General features: G+C 45.9%; 8 protein-coding genes across 8 annotated transcripts; 4 read left to right on the top strand and 4 right to left on the bottom strand.

Annotated features, from left to right (window-relative positions):
• Positions 1–1,936: 1,936 nt before the first annotated feature.
• Positions 1,937–5,581, bottom strand: PADG_00794 (uncharacterized protein; the record flags this gene model as incomplete). Its single annotated transcript, XM_010758195.1, has 1 exon — positions 1,937–5,581. One exon carries the CDS (start codon positions 5,579–5,581, stop codon positions 1,937–1,939), a length of 3,645 nt encoding a protein of 1,214 aa, XP_010756497.1.
• A 148-nt stretch (positions 5,582–5,729) lies between these two features.
• Positions 5,730–6,092, top strand: PADG_11150 (uncharacterized protein; the record flags this gene model as incomplete). The annotated part of the gene is made up of 1 exon (XM_010758444.1): positions 5,730–6,092. One exon carries the CDS (start codon positions 5,730–5,732, stop codon positions 6,090–6,092), a length of 363 nt encoding a protein of 120 aa, XP_010756746.1.
• An 897-nt stretch (positions 6,093–6,989) lies between these two features.
• On the top strand, positions 6,990–8,231 carry PADG_00793 (uncharacterized protein; the record flags this gene model as incomplete). The annotated part of the gene is made up of 2 exons (XM_010757677.1): positions 6,990–7,964; positions 8,013–8,231. 2 exons carry the CDS (start codon positions 6,990–6,992, stop codon positions 8,229–8,231), a joined length of 1,194 nt encoding a protein of 397 aa, XP_010755979.1.
• Positions 8,232–8,698: 467 nt separating this feature from the next.
• PADG_00792 (uncharacterized protein) lies at positions 8,699–9,710 on the bottom strand (the record flags this gene model as incomplete). Its single annotated transcript, XM_010757676.1, has 2 exons — positions 8,699–8,831; positions 9,151–9,710. The coding sequence occupies 2 exons, from the start codon at positions 9,708–9,710 to the stop codon at positions 8,699–8,701; spliced, it is 693 nt and encodes a 230-aa protein (XP_010755978.1).
• Positions 9,711–10,328: 618 nt separating this feature from the next.
• On the bottom strand, positions 10,329–12,047 carry PADG_00791 (uncharacterized protein; the record flags this gene model as incomplete). Its single annotated transcript, XM_010758194.1, has 1 exon — positions 10,329–12,047. The coding sequence occupies one exon, from the start codon at positions 12,045–12,047 to the stop codon at positions 10,329–10,331; it is 1,719 nt and encodes a 572-aa protein (XP_010756496.1).
• A 507-nt stretch (positions 12,048–12,554) lies between these two features.
• PADG_00790 (uncharacterized protein) lies at positions 12,555–14,324 on the top strand (the record flags this gene model as incomplete). Its single annotated transcript, XM_010758193.1, has 2 exons — positions 12,555–12,568; positions 12,638–14,324. 2 exons carry the CDS (start codon positions 12,555–12,557, stop codon positions 14,322–14,324), a joined length of 1,701 nt encoding a protein of 566 aa, XP_010756495.1.
• A 1,671-nt stretch (positions 14,325–15,995) lies between these two features.
• On the bottom strand, positions 15,996–17,219 carry PADG_00789 (diacylglycerol kinase; the record flags this gene model as incomplete). The annotated part of the gene is made up of 1 exon (XM_010758192.1): positions 15,996–17,219. The coding sequence occupies one exon, from the start codon at positions 17,217–17,219 to the stop codon at positions 15,996–15,998; it is 1,224 nt and encodes a 407-aa protein (XP_010756494.1).
• Positions 17,220–17,869: 650 nt separating this feature from the next.
• Positions 17,870–19,932, top strand: PADG_00788 (ATP-dependent rRNA helicase SPB4; the record flags this gene model as incomplete). The annotated part of the gene is made up of 3 exons (XM_010758191.1): positions 17,870–18,159; positions 18,229–18,753; positions 18,810–19,932. The coding sequence occupies 3 exons, from the start codon at positions 17,870–17,872 to the stop codon at positions 19,930–19,932; spliced, it is 1,938 nt and encodes a 645-aa protein (XP_010756493.1).
• Positions 19,933–20,063: the final 131 nt, after the last annotated feature.

Raw genomic sequence — 20,063 nt, 5'->3', positions numbered from 1 at the left:
ATTCAGGAGCAGCTTTCTAAAATTCATAGTAATGTGTGAACATCTGTTTTCTATGTAGATTGTTTATCTCCCATGAAGATTTTCACTAGATCAGATACCGTCCCCCAAGATCTTAATCAATTAGTTATTCATGAAGAATTTCAATTTTAACAGTGTGTTAAGCGTCTTCAGCGCAATAATATGGGGAGTTTATACCTCATTTACTCCCTGTATGATTCTAGCTAGAAGTTATCGCTGCGCAGATTGAGGGGTGTTTAGGGGGAATCATATTTTTATTCCGTACATTTGTCTCAAGCTAGCTACCGACTTCGCAATGACGGATATGAAATATGGTCATAGAGGATAAGGACAGCAACACAACAGTTACCAGATTTCTAGTTTGTGAGAGTGCATGACCCTCTCTTACATGACCCATAACTTAGGCCTCCTCCACCTCTAGGATACAAATGCCTCTTCTAAGAAGCAGAACACACATTGGAAACCTCTAGTGGAAAACATTCAGGTATTCTTGAAAGAAAAAATGTAGAAATAAACCTTGGGATACCACCGATAGATCAAATGGAGGAATCATCACATCGCTTTGTACGGTTACCTACAACGGATCAGATCTTCCAGCAGAACTCTCAGTGTTTCTGGGAATTGGTTCTTCGGGCTGCCATCGCAAACAAGTCCTCGAATACCAAACTACGGATAGCAAGTATGTGTTTAGGCCTCCCCCACTTGTTCCTGGTCTCTATCGTGGGTGAGAGCATGCAATATATATATATATATATATATATTTTGCTTGACCTATCCACACTCCAGCGATTTAACGCAACAACATCAGGGCCAGAGACATATGCAATAAGAAAGATAATGAATAGGCCACTCACAATAATAGGGCTAAAAAGGCCCATCGCCTGGTTGGCCATGATTCTTTCACAAGTGATGTGGTGGTACGACGAGCCTTCATCAATTTCATGGAAAGAATGCTGCCTCACCAATTCATCATGAGACTCATTTTGCTTCATGAGTTCCAGCAGCTTCTTTCATTTTTCTCATTGCCGTAATGGTGTCTCTCTTTAGCAGCAAGAACGTCGACTAGCCATTTCTCTGCTGCCGCTGCGGGATCCACGTTGCCCATTGATCTCGTAATTTGCCAAAGGCTTCAGCTAGCATTGTTTAAGAGAGGACATATCTTGCTAGAAATTCATAGAAACAACAAACTAGGGCGGGAAGTGATTTAAGTCCAACCTGCTCTTCGTTAATGCGGGTTTGTCATGATGTGAGAGGTGAAATGAAGGAGTAAAAATGACACATCTCTCAGAACTGACCCTTGAGTCAGAGAGGGAATTCACTATTTATGCAATGAATATACAAAGTAGAATTAAATACTGAGAAAGAACAGGATAAGGCACAAGCATATATACAGGCACAAATATTTCATGGCGCCAAAATATTCGTCTGGAGAGTAGAGGGATTTAAGGGGATAAGTGGGTATATTCAAACAGCTTCCATAGGATCTTCAACAGCTACTGCAAGCTAGCGTGTCCACAAATGCGCAAATATCCAAGCGCTACAGCACCTTTCGTAGCAAAGGAAAGACTAGAAAAGAGTAGAAAAAGTAGCGGAACAACATAACTTCGCCGCCCAGATTCACTTCCGGGGATGGTAATACGGCTACCTGATTGCTGACTGAGAAATGAGATCATCTGAAGCGCCAAAGGTCAAAACGCCACCAACGAGGGTGGAGGTATCATCGCTGTTGTGATTATCAAAAAGAAATAAAAGCTCGTAGCTTATTAAGTATGGAAACAATACCGTTGGCAGGTGGGAGCCAAAAGAGAAAATTTGTTTGGAGATGGAGAGAGGTTAAGTAGTAGAGCACAGGATGCGATAGAGAATTCAAAACATCCGTAATCCAAGGGAGCAATCCATTTAACCAATACTGTCCACGTCAATTCGCAAGTTGACGTTGAAGGTCGCGTTTCCGTTCCCTCCTCACATGCTCACCTACAATGATACTGAAAAGTCTCCTCAACAACTCTTCCTCGCTCCATTCGATCCTCCCGGTCCCACCACGCCTCCTGCTCCCAATGACTAAGTTCCGCCGGAACTTATCCACAATCGCAATCTGGGCCTCTGTAATCTGGCGGCTGTATGCACCATCAGCAGAATACATTCGCTTACCGAGCATTTCATTTCGCTCTGGGGTCTCAATATAGGGAAAGGAATCTGGAAATTGTTTGGCCTGATGGTAGAGGTGACGAAGAGCAACGTAGTGATCATTTGTGAAATAGCCAGAGATCGCCAATGCCTTTCGATATGAAGGTTGTCTTTTCATTTGCGGTTTGGGCTCCGTTTTTCGGGGGGAAGAGAACTGGGTTCCCACATCGACTGTTGATTTCTTGATGTGCTCTTGAAGACGCCGATGAACAAGAGGTTCTTGAACTGAGGGTTCGCTAGCTGGTGACGTTTGGACCGGTGATTCCCGAAGCGGCGATTCTTCATTTGGAGACAGTTGGACAGAGAAATTATGAGTTACAGGAGCGTATTTGTTAACGGGTTCATGATTTCTTCTTTCAGTTTTCCGAGATGACGGTGTCAGCCACTTTGGCGCCAGATCTGTCAATTTGTGGAACCACGAAGAGGGAGGAGCTGCCTCTTTGGTCCCTGGAGGGGTCTCTGGCTGAATAGCAGAATGGTTAGGATCAACCTGATCATATTGGGGCGCGCCAGGAGTGGAAGTTGGTGATCCTGATTCGGGGTGCATTTCCTCCTCCGCTTCCTCTGGCGCCTCTTCTTCTGGATCGTTTCTCGGTGAATTAACCGAAGCAGACAGGACTTCTGTATACGAAAGGTCGCTGTGCATTGGTTGGTTGGGATGTGTATCCACATCATCCAGGTTTATGTGTCCAGTATCAATCTTGTAGTCTTTGGGGGACGGTACCCAATGCAGATCACTGGTTCCAGCATCAGATTGTTGCCCTTCAGAATAGGATGTTTCGGTTCGTCTGCCGGGGGCAGAAGTGATAGGGCTGGAGACGGTTTCTCGTGCTTGTCGCTCTTTGAAAGGCTGTTCGTGCGGGGTGCCCACACTTTCAGGAGATTTATTATTCTCCTCGTAAAATCTCCTCGTGGAGCTCCCGGGGCTCCCCATTAAAGATGAAATCTCGTTGCTTTGCTCCCTGAATCTTGCCGTTTGAGTTTTCCCGCTGGGTAATATGGGATAGCCATTGTGACGGGCTTTCCAGTATGGCTCGAATTGAGGTGTTGTGTCTTCGTCCTGGCTAAGCTCGGCATCTTGACGCTGTTTCCAGGGGCTTGGAAGTAGCCACCGAGGTGGTTTGATAATTTCCTCTCGACTAAGTTCAAGGAGTGACTCTGGTTCTGAATGGCTGTCAGCATCGCGAGCTTCTTGTTGCCAAATATCTTCGTAGTCTTCCTGGTCTATCGAGTCATTTTCATAGCGCTCTTTCGGCTCTTCGATTACTGCAGGAGACTTTTCAGGACTTTCGTCGTCACTGTCAATGACAATTACCTGACTTGAATTCGCTTGTTGAATTTGACGACTAACGGCTTCTCTTTCAAGCTGCCACTCTGCTTCGCGTCTCGCCATTTCTGAGCTAATAGATTGTGGGGGCGACTGATTCTTATCGCCAGGAGTAGTGGCAAGTTGTGCAACCTTCACACCAAGTTCGCTGTTTGTGTGGCTCTTTGCTGGAGATGGAGATACACCTTGACTCCGGGAGCTGCCAATGTTTGGATAACCCACGTCATTGCTTCCACCAGCTTCAAAGGCATTTGAGTTCCTGTGTTTTTCAGTTGTTCGTTCTCGTTCTTGTTGCCTTCTTATATTTTTAGATTCTCGAAGGTGCTTCGCAAGCTCTTCTCCAAATCGAAGGCCAGCACGTAATTCTCTTTCAGTTTCAGCTCCCAGCCCTTGAAAGAGGGCCTCGACCCGCTGTCTTACAGCCTCGGGATCCTCAATTTTGTGTTGACTTGGGCTTGAAAAAGGAGTTTGTAATCTCGAATTCCTTCTCCGTCGATCAAGAACACCCTGAAGCGCAATTCCTGCTCTGACTACCCTTACTAGTTTTACAAGTCGTCTCTTCCGTAGAGGCTGGGCGGATTGTATGGCCGGAGCAGTGGGTTGGCGCGGTGATGAAAATCTCACTCCTGGTGTTTGCTCGAGTTCAAGTGGGCTTTTCTTCGCCTGTTGCACTAATTGGGACGTTGAATGGGGTTGATCAGAATAAAATACATGTCCGTTCGTAACCATACGTTCGCCAGACATTGATAACTTGACGTCCGTAGTTTCGGACTTCGATGCCCTTAGATCCACCTTTTTGGGCCCCATTTTCATGCTGTTAACCATATCTTGACTCACAGAACTTCGAAATGAATTGTTTAAATGTTGTCTTGCTGATGGTAGCGTATTAAGGGATACCATGCTAAAACCTTCACTTTCCAAAATGGAGTCAAATTCTCGATGATGTGTTGTTGGGTCACTTAAAGGTTGGAGAACTGGTTCGCTCTTTGTGTGTTCAGCACCTGAAGAATAATACGTCAGGTTTTCTCCAGCACCTTCACCTTCTTCCAATATAGAAGACGAAGTAGGAGTAGGGTATTCTCTTAATTGAGGACCTGGCGTATGCCCCGCATCGATTGTGTTTTCGGGTGAGAGGCCGGTTGGAATTCGGGAAGAAACTTGGGAGGGAGAAAAGCCCCTGTGATGATTGGGGATCGGGCTCATCTTTATAGATAGCAAATCAGTTATTTTTGACCTGCTGTTTTCATTCGGGGTGGGAGATGATCTATCATCACCGATTGAATCGGAGAACTCAGACTCTGAATATGAGTTAGAGATATCGGGAGGTATGTTATCGACCACATTATCGTTGGTACCGTTATCCATCACCGCTATGCCGAAAAATGGATCTGCTTCAGCCATCTTCTTTCGGACGGAATCGGCAAAGGTGAATTTGTTCGGCGAGGGACCTTCTTCAACAGAAGGCAGATTTTTCCGTGGTCTCCCTCTCGTTTTCTTTTCACCAGTATCAGTGTTGCCTGACGGGGCTTCAATTCTGCTTCTTCTTTTTCTAGGCGTTGGGACTCGCTGAGACACATTCGATTTGCCTGTACGCTGTTTTTTGGGACTTGGCTCCAGAGAATCATTTTCATCCTTCAGAGGTACCTTGGTCGTTCTTCCGCTTCTCCCAGATCTTGCGCCCGACCGCACACTGCCTAGGACATTTTCGTTTTCTTCATCTTGTTTCGCCTCGACAGTCACTCGGATTCTCCAGGGGCTTGCGTTATTAACAGAATGAAGAGTTGCTTTCTTAGTTGGGGATAGCCTATGCTTGCCAATGAAACGACCCGATGGAGTGGAAGGGAGGATTATATCTTGAAATTTGATAGATTGCGCGCTTCTGGGATCTAATTTGATAGGCGATTGACGCCTGGTAGGAGACCGGGATTTCCGCGGTGAAAAAGTGCTCTGGCGTCGAAAAAAGGGTTTTGTAGCAGAGGAGAGGATGTAATCAGGATTTCCGGGATATCCTAGCGGGTCAGGAGAAGAGGTATCACTCCTGGCATCCATTGCGACTTGTGCCTGGCGGAAGCTGACTGGCGCATATGGGGGGCTATCCAAGCGGGAAAAGGTGGTATAGTTTCCACGATTGAGAGTTGTGACAGATTCAGTATGTCCGGGTAACCACTCAGTCTGTCAGTCACAAATGCTATATGTCATGCATGACAAGGTCGGTCCAGTCAAATTGTACGGTGCAAAGGCGTCTCCATGGATATCATCGACAGCGTTGGCTTATGTATATGTCGATGTTATCGTCGCTGTTATCGACAAGCTTCGTCAAGTCACGGGTAGTTGTCTTTTGCCTATTCGGGAACTGGTCTGTGCGCTTTGTTTACGGCTCCCGGTTCTCGGCAATATGATAATCCGTGCCAACGCTAATGTACCAATAAGGACTAGTGTTGAGGTTCGGCCCATTATTCTTGGAGCCTCAAGGCTTGCCAAGCTTTGCTTAAAAGGTTTCGGCAGCCAATCATTTGGCTCCAAAGAATTTATGGTTGACTTTGACGTTTCACAGAATTGAACCTTAAACTTATACTTCGACTTCAACCTCCTTTTGAGTTGCAGTTGCAAGGCTTGTTTTTGTTGTTGTACTGTATATTCGATATCGGTCAAGGACTCGAAATAGAGGAGATGAAAGGCGGAGCTGTTCGTTGGATGATCTTGGTTTAGCGCCGCTGTATTGGATCCGGCAACGTACTTCCAACAAAGGAAGAGTCATCTGTTCTTTGAGCTGCATAGTTTTGGTTCATCCTGGGTTTTATTTCCAAGTTCCAAGTTCCAAGTTGCCCAAAAAGCAATGTCCATCTAATTGCGGGGTTACGATTCTAACGAATAGGATCTCTCGCTGTCCGAAACCTCCATCCATCATGGTTCACGTTCCACGTTTTGTCGCCTTAAACTCAAAGGCCTTTGAAAGGTTTTGAATGACGCTATTAGAACTTAATAAAATGTCCTGGGCTCAAATTAATTCTTTCGACATAAATTCTTTCGACAGGATTTACGTTGTTTATCATCCAAATGTCGGTATATAAAGTCAAAAAATAAGTAACATGGATTGGTTGTCCAGAAATCAAACTATCCTCCCAAGGTAATTTTGTAAGAAGAAAGGGGGATTAAGAAAACATGGTACCCCGCCGGATGTTATCTGAACCAAGCTTACTTCAACCCCTTGACCTGGTAACACGACAAACTCTGATCAGCGAAACCGCCAAACTGGCTGATAGATACAAGATCTGGCTTTGACAACCCATTTCATCCAAGAAAAGATATCCGGATAGCATGGTTCGGATGATGCAAGGTTGTCACGGCTCTTGTCTACACTTTGCCCGATCACCATCTACTCACGTCGCTAATTTTTTCCATCCCGTGGTATCATGAGAAATAGAGCTTCGGCTTCTCCGCGCATGGCTGTGTTATCATGACACACGAGACTTTCGTAGTTAAACCATGCCTTTCCCGTCTTTCGAGACTCCGCCAACATTTTCTCGAACCGCACTTTTGCAGCGTCCTGTATCCCTTCTTTCTTCATCACCTTTCTCTTAATTGTCACAATGTGTATTCGTTTAATTTCTTTGCTTGCGCCCGCGTCCCTGTTTTTTTGGACTGTTTCGGCGTTAGAGAAGTCCCGCGCTATTCCTCCGTTGGACCCGATGATCCTAAACAATATAAAATTGATACCAATACAAACCATACCTACTTTGGTTGCGTTGTGGGAAGATATGCCAACAGAATAAAAAATGGCTCCTTCGAGCTTGAAGGTGTTAAATACAATATTTCGAAGAATGAGAATAATGACTCTCAAACACTTCACAGGGGCAAAATCGGATACGATCAGCGACCCTGGACCGTGGTAAATCACACAAAAACCTCTGCTACCTTAAGCCTTCTCGACACCGGTTTTGAAGGCTTTCCAGGAGATGTTATCACATATGCCACCTACAGCGTCAGTTCTTCGAGAACCGATGGAAACCGGAAAGGTGAAACTATTTTGACCGCGAAAACCGTGTCTCTTGCATTGACTAAGAAGACCCCCATTATGTTTTCCAATCATATATACTGGAACTTGAATGGTTTCAAGAAGTCTGATGTATTAGAGGATACCACCTTACATCTGCCATTGTCTAAACGATTCATCGCCATTGATTCCTCCTCAATTCCAACAGGTGAACTCGCAGATGTCGCCACAACATTTGATGGCGCTCTCGACTTTACAAAGCCCAAGCTCATTGGCAAGGCCATCTTCTCAGCCAAAAATTGCGGCGCCAACTGTACAGGCTATGACAACGCTTTCATCATTGACCGTCCAAATAATGAGACAGACTGGACCTCTACTTTTGAGAAAATGGATGTTTCTCTAAGCATGGAGTCGAGTACCACTGGCATCAGCATGCAGGTCACTACGAATCAAAAGGCTATCTAAATTTATAGCTGTAATAGCCAGAATGGGACAATTCCAGTCAAAAAATCTCAGGTTCAGCGCAACCAGAAGGGGGGCGGTGGTGTTGATGTAATCAACAAGTATGGCTGTGTTGTCATCGAGACTGAGTGCTGGATTGACGGCATCAGTAATCCTAAATGGAACCAGGACCAGTACCAAATATATTCCCCTGATACTGGCCCAGCTGTGAACTGGGTTAGGTTCACCTTTGGAAATATTTGAGACTGACTACGGGAATTGAATTCCAGCGAGCGGGTCTCGAATGGGTAAATGGGAATGCTACAGGGGTTTAATCTGGAAGTTTAATAAAATCACGACAACTGTTAATCCAGAAGGAGAGTTGAAGAAATCGTATTGTTGTGTACATTGATATATATATATATATTTTCATCCTTTTGATGTTATCCAACTGGTTTGTGTACTTACTCTTGGTCTAGTAGCTAACTGCCCAGGTGTTTGTTTTATCTCTCAGCTTGTCGTAACTTTAATATAGAAATCATATAAAAAAGACCTCAACAGGCAGTCACAGAATATATTAAGTACGTGTATCAGCATTCCGGTAATTGTATGAGATTTAAAATCCCTGATTAGCAAGACGTATATATATAGGCTAGTTACAGAATGGAGCAGAATAGAGTTTTTTGCCGTAGGGAATAGAAGAAAAGAGACAAGTTTGAGGCGCCTATAATTTACGTTTCCGCTTGCAAAATCTTTGCTTTAAAGCTTCGTTTTGCTTCTCGAATTTGCAGTGGCATGTTGACGGCCCCCTTCGTAACATAATCGGCATGTAATCCGCAGCTAAGAGTTTTTCTCTTCTTGCATCTACAGTATCGCATTGTATCAAGTTAGACTGAGTTACTTGTCACTTTCTGAAATAAGTACAAGAAACTTTGTCAAAATAGGGCCACTAACCTTGAAGACACGTCCTCAATCTGTGCATACGCCGTATCGTCACGGAGCAAACATTTTTTTAAACTCTTCAGCAGTTGGCAGGTGTCTGAATCCCGTTTTGGATAATGCTTGCGTTAGTAGTTGTAAAAGAATTGAAAAGGGGTTAAACCAGAACCATTAAAGTTGTTAAATAGATAATGAAACATCTCAAAACGAAGAAAAGATGGAGGGAATGGGGTGGGAAACTCACAGAGTGGGAAGCTCGTCCTTTCCTGACATTTTCCAACGGAGCTCGATAATCCTCTTAATCTCTCGAAGATGAAACCCCATAAACGGGGCAAGCAGATTTCGCGAATTCCTAGCTACTCGGACCCTCGCCAGCAGCTTCTGAGCTGTGTGTTCTAGATCCTCTGGCGTGAGGGTCCGTGACAATCGCTCGATTGTCTCATTTTGCAGATCCAGTTCAAGCCTAAGTCGATCTAGCTGGCCAAGGTGGTAATTCATTATTCCTTCGAGCTTGCTCGCATCTCTAGGAAGCTCGTCGAAGGGTTGTGAGGAAGAACGATGCGCATCTCGGCATAGGATTTGAGAAATATGCTCGAGGAAGTCCACTATGGAGGGTTTATTGTGCTCGGGAGCGGAGGGCTCTGTGGGAGCATTTGCCATTATGGTCGCGGTATTGGAATGACGAGTTAGGGTTAGGAGGTCTCCAAGAGAGAGACGTTTGCGCAGAGTTCTTGGATGTTGTGGCTCTGAAGGCTGGCCCATGTAGGATGACTCTGAGCGGAATTTCTCCTTGAGGGAGGGCATCTTGGCCATCACAGCCTAGGTGAATGTGGATGTGTCCAAGGGAATATGGCACGAGTATGAAACAAACTTCATGTTAAAGAAAGAAAGTAAGGATTTACAAATGGAAGAGACACTGAATAGAAAGAAAGTTGAGATATCAATACAGTAACAACACAACACTGATATCCTAGGGGGTTGGCAGAGTAACTGTTCAGTTTCTAAAATATTCATTTAAGAATGTTTTGGTGTTTACAACACACTCAGGTTGTCATCTCCAGACAATACCTTATCTATCATAAAAGAAAAGAATATTGGTAAGATCTTAGAAAAGAGAGCTATTCAAGAAATATTCATCTCTTGGAGCATTCACTGAGAAAAAAGAATGTCACCAACTCAAATACAATCATTGACATTTGATGTTATTCATTTATTTGAGAATAAATAACATGCTAACAACAACTGTGAATGGAGAACGCTGTAGTATCTTCTCAAACCAGTACAGAAGTTCAGAGAAAGTTTAATAATCAGCCAAGTAACAGTCTCATAGATTTTACTATGCAATGAAACCGCACTTCAGGTATCATATCCTGTGTGCAGACGAAATTTCGGTTTATTTGATTTGTCATGTCGTGTCGTATATCAACCCCATTCTCCGAGTGTCCAGCTTGATCTTTCCCCACCAGATCTTCCCATGCTTGGTCCATAACCTGATCGTCGTTCCGCCGCGTGGGATACGTCCAGGTCTCGACTTGCCCCTGCGATACCATGTTGCAGGAATTTCTCTCGTTCGATTTCCACTACCCCTTTCACCTTAAGGCTAGCCACAAGACTGGCCCCTGCCCAGGATCCAAGAGACTCAACCTGACGAAGGACACCATGCGTATATGGCTTGGAATCTCTGCTGGCCCGCTCCAACTTTTCGTCAATGAAATTCGTAGATAACTCTGATCCATTATCTTCCTGGGCGTTCACACTTGAGGAAGAGCTGACAGGTCGCCGCTGATTCATCGAAATTTCCTGGAATTGCCTAGGGCGCCTGTTGATGTTCTTCCCTCTAATGGGGTCCCATCCATACATCTTAACAAGGGAATCAACTTCGTCAATTATCCTCTGCTTAACACCGGGGATATTCGAACCTCCACCTACAAAAACTATCCGCGACATGCACGCACCACGGACATCAGGTGGAAGAGTAAGGAGACCATGGAAAACCAAAATATCAAGAGGCATTTCTTCATCGTCCAAGTTCCTTGCATCAACACCCCCCGCAAAAAAGATTTCCTCAACTGGTTCAGAAAATTTCGAGAAGGGAACGTCTATATCAGCGGCTGAATCACCAAGTGGTGATGGCAGCGATATATTGCAATTTAATAGATAGGAATCAATGTTTTCCGGGTAGTCGTTCCCTGCTGGTACGGGCTCCATAGAGACTCGGGACTTATGCTCAGCATTTTCCTTGCTTTTGCACCATGCCAATCGGGTTATTATTTCCTCACACCACTCAAAGTCGACAGAAATTACATCATTGTCGCCACCATCGTTGCGAGATTTGTCTTTGTTACCGACGGTCCTCTCTAGAGTCGTCAGGAGAGAGCCCATTTTACGCATTAGTAGTTTCATAGCCCGAGTACTTCGTTTAGATTGGACTTCTCGATACTCATAAATGCCGGTAACTGTCGTCTCTTCCCACCCTATATCAACAACAAGAGCAGATCTTAGACCTGCAGAAACAGCTGCCATAGCTGCGCAGGGAAGCAGGGTAATACTTGGATATCTCCAGCGATTGAATATTGTCGACAGGAGAGATGAAAGCAGTGGATGAGGAAAAATTGGAGGCAACACGATTATTAGCCTTGAAGAGCCCGCGTCTGTGAGCAGATATTTATTGTAAACTTCTCGTATTATTCGTTCAATTTTGTCCTCAAATAGTCCCAGGTCGAAATTTCGGATATCCATATTCCAAAGCTCGTGGGATTTTGACCATTCGTCCGCATTTTTGAAGATCTTTTTCAAATTGGCTCCCTCTTGGCCCTCGGTCTTAATCCAACCCCGATAATCGCCCACTCTTCGCCCTCCTTCTGGGCCGAAACTAACGACGCAGATTGGCAAGTGGTCGCCTTCAAACCCAGCACGAAGATACCGGGACCCTAGCTCAAATATGACCGCGGCTTCTTCGTGCCGGAATGATGATCCAGGGGAGGTGGAAGTGGTGTATGGCGATAGTATCTGCCGCTGCTGGGGTGTATGCGGTGACCCAGGAAGCGGTTGTCGGCTTTGACGGAGGCCTGATCGAGCTGAGCCCGTGGAGTTAAGAGACTGTCGCCAGTCAAAGGCAGAGGAAGAAGACGCAGTCGCCATAACAATTGTCGTTTCCCACACTTGAATCTATTCGTCTATCACGGAGGTTATTGAAGTTATCCCGTAGATAACTACTCCGACCTAAGGAGGTAAATATTTAAATAAGCTTAGACCTCTGGTCTTTTGTTGTTTCAGTCCATTCTGAAGGCCGTTTTATCGCTGCACCAAAGTTAATATATAAACGCAATTCAGTGGGGCAAGCAAAATATATTTTTTGGTTGTCGCTTTCGTCTTGAAGTGTCGTTGATTGCCTTTGCTTTGTAGGTTCAACGGTTTACAGGGCAGCTATGTCTCACGTGATGACGCGAATTGTAAACCGCCTGAGCGATGCGCCAAAACAATAAAAACAAAACATTGCCACGGATGGAGCATCTTCGAACGGCCGTGACACAGGCAATGGGCCGTTAAACTTTTGGAAAACGAAAATACGCTTAGTTGTCTCTTAAAATACTACATGCTCCGAATATTCTATTCCAGGGGGTAGAAGGGTACCTCTGAGTGGTTCGGATGGGAATTCCGGGGTAAGTTGATCTTACTCTCGTAGCCGCCGGACCAACAATTGCTTCTGACACTTATGCGGGCATATGCAGGCTTATCCAGTTCATTGGCAATGGCGAGCGAATCTCTTTGGCCAAATTTGCTGTCAGTCATTTGCAACGAACATCCCGGCCCATTCGAGTAGCTATCGATATTTCAATTTGGCTTTTCCAGGCCCAGGCTGGGAAAGGAGGCACAAATCCGGAAATTAGGACGCTCTTCTACCGTCTAGTACGATTGAAAGGATTTCCAGTGCATCCGCTCTTTGTGTACGATGGCCCGCAAAGACCTCAATACAAACGTGGGAAGCTGGTTAGCAGAAACTATGGCGCTGGCGATCTGGCACGGATAATACGCCGTTCTAAAGATCTAATTAAATTATTCCGTTTCCCCTACCATATAGCGCCAGGGGAAGCGGAAGCTGAATGTGCGAGACTGCAGACATTTGGGGCAGTGGATGCGGTTATGAGTGACGATGTTGACACTATCATGTTTGGATCTAGGGTTACCATAATGAACTATTCCAAAGAGGATTCATCTGGAACGAATGCAGCAACGCACGTCACTCTTTATCGGACCAAGGAAAGTGCGGATGGACAGATCGCAAATGTTCCTCTCGATCGAGGTGGTATGATTCTGTTTGCGTTGTTGAGTGGAGGTGACTATCTCCCCGCCGGTGTCCCAAAGTGTGGTCCAAAGCTTGCGGGGGAAATTGCGCTGGCTGGATTTGGTAACGAATTGTTACAATCGGTGGAAGGTAGCGAATCAGAACTTGCTGTTAAATTGAGGCAATGGAGAGAGCGCCTGCAGAGCCAGCTTCATGAAAACACTGAGGGTTACTTCAAATGCAAACACAAGGCAGTCCAAATTCCAGACAGTTTTCCTGATCTGAAGATATTGCGTGACTATACTCATCCAGTTGTTTCTTCACCAGAGAAATTAAGAGAGGCACAACTATCGTTTATTTGGGATCAAGCCATCGACCTTGAGGGCTTGAGAGATTTTGTTGAAAAGGATTTTGGTTGGCGACGCGGTTCCGCAAGAAGATTGACTAAGGTTCTTGCAGCGCCCCTTTTATGCAACAAACTCAGGCTTGGCCTCCCACTCCTCGCGAACGCCGAATTGCTACCTATTCGCGAGCCACCAACGGGAGCGCGGCTCTGCGGGCAACGGTGTCATTATAGCACTGATGGGTTGTCAGAGCTGAGAGTTGAATATGTACCAGCCGATATTGTTGGGATAGATTTGAATTGCGAACCAGTCGTGTCTGGGTCACAACAAGAGAGTGAAACTGAAGATTTTGATATGCCTGAGGTCCAAGACGATGCGATTGATCCCAAACAGGATACAAGACGCCAACGATCATATGATCCTACGCAAAAGGAGAGGGTTTGGGTGATTGAAGCTATCGCGAAGATGGGAATGCCAGATGCAGTCAAAGCATGGAACATGAAAAAGCAAGAGAAGCTAGCTGCCGCTGCGAAAGGCACTACCAGAAAGAGGACTTCAAGAGTGAAGACAAAACCGAGAGTTGTTGATCCACAAATGAGGTTCGGGGAGATTCTGAAGTATGGCACCATTGTGAAAAGCCCAAGAACTAGATCGGCCAATGCTTATTTTTCCTCATCTCAAAAATCTTCATCGGGGCATATTTCCTCTAATCCAAATGACTACACCCTTCCGTTAAGCTCGCAGCTCTCAGTTTCACAATCTAGTCAAACACAGAACTCCAAGAAATGATAATCTTTCTCAACGCCAAAACCTTCGCCGGAGACCTCCTTGAGCGATATTGATACGGTATACAATTTTGAATATAGTGATGAATATGAGTTTCTGCCATCATCTCTACCATGGTATTTTATTCCTGTTCACGCTAACAGTTTGCGGATTCGTGTGTTGCCTCCGCAGAAAGAATAAAAAATGCCATGGATGAAATGAAAACTTTGCCTAACGGTCAACAACCCGCCCCTAAGCGAATCTCAAAACAGTGATGCGAGTCGCAAAACCGCAATGTTACCAACTAGCCCGGTGACCGATTCAGAAACACAGACAAGGAATAAAGACAAAAGAATGTCATGTTCACCCCCACAACTTCATAAATATATTAAGCCCTGCTCTCGAGGTTTAAACAAACTCTTTGTGAATGAGATTTCGTCGTCTCCATATCGCCCGTTTCCGGCTTTGACCTTCCTAGAGCAGATGATATATTATCCTACTTCTCGAGACTGAAAGTTCATATCGACCGTGACGCACATGAACCCGCTGAAGTACTCCCATAGTACTGCTGAAGGCTCCGGGCGCATGCGAAATATTTCACCTCTTCGAGCTGCGACTGCGACGACTGTCTCGAACGCAAACAACCCAAAATCCCGGTTCCGACTCAGAGAGAGGTGACGGAAGAGGCAAATACTCCAATTCAACACCCAACCACTATCGAAATTTGAAATGGCTATTGGCCATATAGGCGAACAATGAGGGGAAACAGGTGGTCTGGCCCCGAAGAACCTCGCAATAACGCCGGCCCCAGGTGTGAACGAAAGACTCTTGATAGGAAATTAAGCGAGATTATATTATGAGGATGAGTGAGTATTTTGGATTTAAGAATAGTCACTCCATAGCACCCTATGGTCCTAGAACTTGGATTCATGCAAACATTGTTCTTGGAAATCACGTTAAATTGCTCTCTGCATTCTTTTGGCCTTGCTTTTTGCCGATACCCTTGATGTCCTCTGTTAAGCATCCAGCATTCACTGTTACCATCAACCATCGTTTCTTTCGGTGAACAGCTATCACGTTTTGTATTCCCAACCAACTGCAGAAATGAACCGTCTAAACTCAATATAGTACTGCATATAATTTTCTTAAAATTAATGTCTTCCTAAAACTAACTTATAGATCATTCAATCACGATGCATTGGCTTTCCACCAACCTAAACCTAAAACGCCAAATCGGAGATGGGGATTGCGGTGATAGATACCCGTAACTAACAAGTTAACTAACTAGTTAGACGTAATTAGTTAAAAAAAAGCTACTAAGCTTACATAATAAACGAACTAAGCAAATGAAACGGTCGATGAGTGGAGGAACAGGAAACGGAACGTAGCGGAACGAAGCAGGTATCGGGAATATCAACACTGGAGCGAGAATAGCGGTCTAGGCAAAGGAAGTACTTCGCCGAGATATGATTCGTGGAAACAAATCCGGGAATAGGAGTAAAAATAGAATAAATGAAACAGGCCTGTTAAGGAAATGCCGGGAATGAAGTTAACATCATGGGTAACTAGTAACAAGGGAAATGTAGTGTTCATAAGGAAATATAATCATAAAGGGAACTCATGCGATGCAAAGAAGGCGAGAAGCGAGGTTAGGTATTAAAATCCAGTCCACAAAAAGGGAATGCGAAAAGTGCATTATGCAGCAAATGCCTTCAAGAAACTCCAAATTCCGACACAACTAAGGACAGGAATAGTAAGGTTATCATCCCATCCGAAGAGGTCTACCAATTCACTGCCAGCAGCCACTACTCCCGTCCACATACTGACAATACCCAAGGCCACGGGCCCAGTGACTACTGTTTTCGCTGCAGAACCTGCCGAAACCCCAGCCCGTGCAAGATAACCCCGAAGAAAGCTTGGAATAAGATTGAGAGTACCATTGAACATGAAAGATCCTTCAGGATCGTCGGGGAATGCGCCAACGCGAGGAACAAGGTAGCCCCAGAAAGCGGCTGCGGTAGCAACTCCGACTGCCCAAGCAGCGAGAGTTCCGGCCAGACTTTTTCCACCGCGAAGACGAACGGTATACCGGCCATACAAGCGTCCGAACGTGGACGCTGCGGTGTCACACCAACTTAGCAGCAGGACACCCATCACACCTACGTCCTTGGGGAAAAATCGGAGAGAAACATATGCTCCAAGCAGGTACCAGATCACCCCATTGTACCCAGCTACCTCAGTCTCTCGCATGAGAGCACCCAAGCAGCGAATGTAAAGCTTGTTTATAGGTTGGTAGCGATGGCGGAGAAAATCCGTAACAGCAATAGGTATCAGCGCTGTCAGGAGCCACGGCGCGACATTCAGAGTTTGTACTCCACGGCAATAGAGCTGAAGCGTGGCGAAGCCGATTGAAACATGGAGAAGCTTGCGAGGGATCTCGTGTCGATGAATAAAGGACCTATAGTGTCTATGAAGAGGAATAAGGCCAAGGGGGGAAGGAGAACGAGAGAAATTTCGCCAGCGATTTTGAATGTTGGTATATGGGGAGAGATGGCCATTGACAGGGATATATCCGTTCGGGGGGGGGTCTGATTTGGATGCCGGACTACAGGAAGAGCCATTCACGGGAGTCAGCCCTGTCATCCGACGGCGAGCTTTACTGGATGATAACGCGGTAGGACTTCGAGATCGTGTTCTTGCGCGGTGGTCCGCATTAGAATCCGAACTTGATTCCTCATCGATCTCACGTGGCTCCTTCTGTTCCTCTGAAATAAGGGGAGGCAATGAGAGGCGTTCTTTTGCGGACGCAGATCGTGTAACTGGACCGGACCGGATATTTCCTGAAATCGAGCGTTCTGAAGGAGTGGGAGAGGGCGAAGTTACGCGTGGAGTGGCGGGAACTGCATATTGGGCGGACATGACAGCAGAGCTCTCTGGCGGAGGGTACTAGGGTCTCTTGGGTGACGCGACCGGCAAATCCCCCAGCACTTCAAGGCTGAGATTGATACTCTGTAGCACGTGGAAGAGAAAGACGAAGAGGCAAAAAAGGCTGTACTATCCTGTTGAATGATCGAATACGAAGAACGTCACTGGGACTGCTCCTCTGTTTGTCAAGGGAGAGGTGGCTGCTTAAAATGCAAGCGCATTCTGGGCCAGCAGAGCACACGAAAAAAAACGTAAGATCTGTTGAGTTCCCCTAAGTCACACAAAACGACAGGAAGATAGGAATAGGACGACAGTGGAGAGGAGGGTATCGGAGAGAGACAGATGATGGAAGATTAAACAAAACCGGTCACCGCGAAGTTTTAGGATGAAAGTCAAATATTTCATAAAATTCAGGATTTGGCAACACGTGATGGTCAGCCGATCACATGTTAGTTAACAGGATTAGCTTGGCTTAGTCATCACCATTTTGGCGATTGTCGTAGGGCTAAAAAGATGCAACTTGCCCAAGATTTCATATCTGCTCATATAGGACTTATCTCGGAACGATTTAAACCTCATTTCAAGAGACTTAAGGCTTTTTGGTGTACCGTGGACTGGGCGGAAGTGCCATATACGGGTTGGAAATGGCTCCAGCTATTTCTCAAAATTCAAAGTTGAGGGCATGGGATGCTCTCACTCCTCCTCTATCGGGATGGATTCTTGATGCCATCTCGTCCATGGGCTTCTCCCGCATGACGCCAGTGCAGGCTTCAACTATTCCTCTTTTTATAGCGCATAAGGATGTAGTTGTCGAGGCTGTTACCGGCAGCGGGAAAACATTGGCGTTTTTGATCCCCATGGTTGAAAGGCTCTTACGACTTGATTCTCCTATTAAAAAGCACCATATCGGAGCAATAATCATTTCCCCCACTAGGTACGTAACTCACGATATTCCAACCAAGAATGCTCGAGAAAGAGTCAATTGAGCTAATGCATGGTATAGAGAACTGGCTACTCAAATATACAATGTTTTGCAGTCCCTCTTAGCATTTCACGGTCCTTCTGCGACCTGTTTACAATCTGCGGAGAACGGCATTGGCGAACAGAATGAATCCAATCCACCGCCGCCATACCCTTCTTCCGTGTTGAAAATAGTTCCCCAGCTGCTGTTAGGTGGCACTACCACTCCCGCACAAGATCTAAGTACATTTTTAAAACAGTCACCCAACGTTCTCATCTCGACACCTGGCCGCCTTCTCGAGCTGCTAGCTTCCCCCCATGTGCATTGCCCTCAATCTTCGTTTGAGGTTCTTGTCCTTGATGAAGCAGATAGACTCCTAGATTTAGGCTTCCAAGAAGATCTACAAAAGATTCTTCAACGGTTACCAAAACAACGACGGACCGGGCTATTCAGTGCCAGCGTCAGCGAAGCTGTTGATCAGATAGTCCGCGTTGGCCTGCGGAACCCTGTCAAAATTTCGGTCAAGGTGAAAGGTGCAGGGTCTGAAGACAAACGAACTCCAGCGAGGTACGTATACCTAGTCTATGAATATCTAACCTGGTATATCTAATACGTATCTATAGTTTACAAATGACCTACCTCCTCACCCCGCCCCCCCACAAACTCCCAGCCGTTAAAAAAATCCTCTCATCCCTCCACCCTTCCCCCCAGAAATCCATTATCTACTTCTCCACCTGCGCCGCAGTAGACTATTTTCAAGACATCCTCTCTTCCATCCTTCCTGAACAATTCGAGACAATTCCCCTTCACGGCAAGCACCCATCCCAAGTCCGCCAAAAAAACTTTGCCCGCTTTGTCCACTCTATAGCCTCCTCCATCCTTTTAACAACAGACGTCGCAGCCCGCGGGCTTGACATTCCTTCTGTAGATTTAGTAATCCAAATAGACCCCCCCACTGACCCAAAGGCTTTCCTCCATCGCTGTGGACGCGCAGGTCGCGCAGGACGCCGGGGCCTCAGCATCATCTTACTCCACCCAGGCCGGGAAGAAGATTACATCTCGTTCCTCAACGTGCGCAAGACACCAGTGACGGCATACCAATGCCAATCCTCACCGATCTGCATATCTGACGAAGACGCGACGAACGCTACGGAGACAATCCGGAAGCTTGTCCGACGGGACCGCGCGATCCATGACAAGGCACAAAAGGCCTTCGTCAGCTGGGTGAGGAGCTACAGCAAGCACCAAGCTAGCAGCATTTTCCGTGTTACGGACCTGAATTGGGAAGATCTGGGACGGGCATGGGGTCTATTGCGCTTACCCAAGATGCCTGAATTGAAGAATTTTACTGGAGATCGACTTTTAGGGGTGGAAGGAATGGACTGGGATAATTATGCGTATAAGGATAAGCAGAGGGAGAGGCGTCGAAGAGAGGAGCTAAATGAACGGGCTAATACTGCTGATGGTATTGCTTCTAATGCTAAGAGGCCTTTTAAAAGACCAGCTACACGCAGTGAATCTATTCCATGGAGCCAGAACCTGAAGAAGAGAAGTGAGAAGGAGAGCAGACGAGAGCGGAAGAAAGCTAGGAGAGATCGTGAACTATGGAGCAAAATGACGGAGGACGAGAGAAACAAAGTACGAGAGACAGAACGTATGGTGGATGCCGTTCGAAAGGCTGTAAGGAATCAATCTGGACTTCAGACGAGTGATGCTTTGGAAGAGGAATTTGAGGGGTTTGATTAGGTATTGATCACCCACCCGTGCAACCCTGTATATACACTCAACTTAGTAATCGAGCACTCGCGGGATATCACTTCATCTGTACAACTTGCGGAAACGACATATAGCGAGAACCTTCAGAACTCCATTGTAAC

Source organism: Paracoccidioides brasiliensis, assembly GCF_000150735.1.
Source record: "Paracoccidioides brasiliensis Pb18 unplaced genomic scaffold supercont2.1, whole genome shotgun sequence".
In the NCBI taxonomy this organism is placed as follows: Eukaryota; Fungi; Ascomycota; class Eurotiomycetes; order Onygenales; family Ajellomycetaceae; genus Paracoccidioides; species Paracoccidioides brasiliensis.
This window is presented reverse-complemented; position numbering and strand designations above follow the sequence as displayed.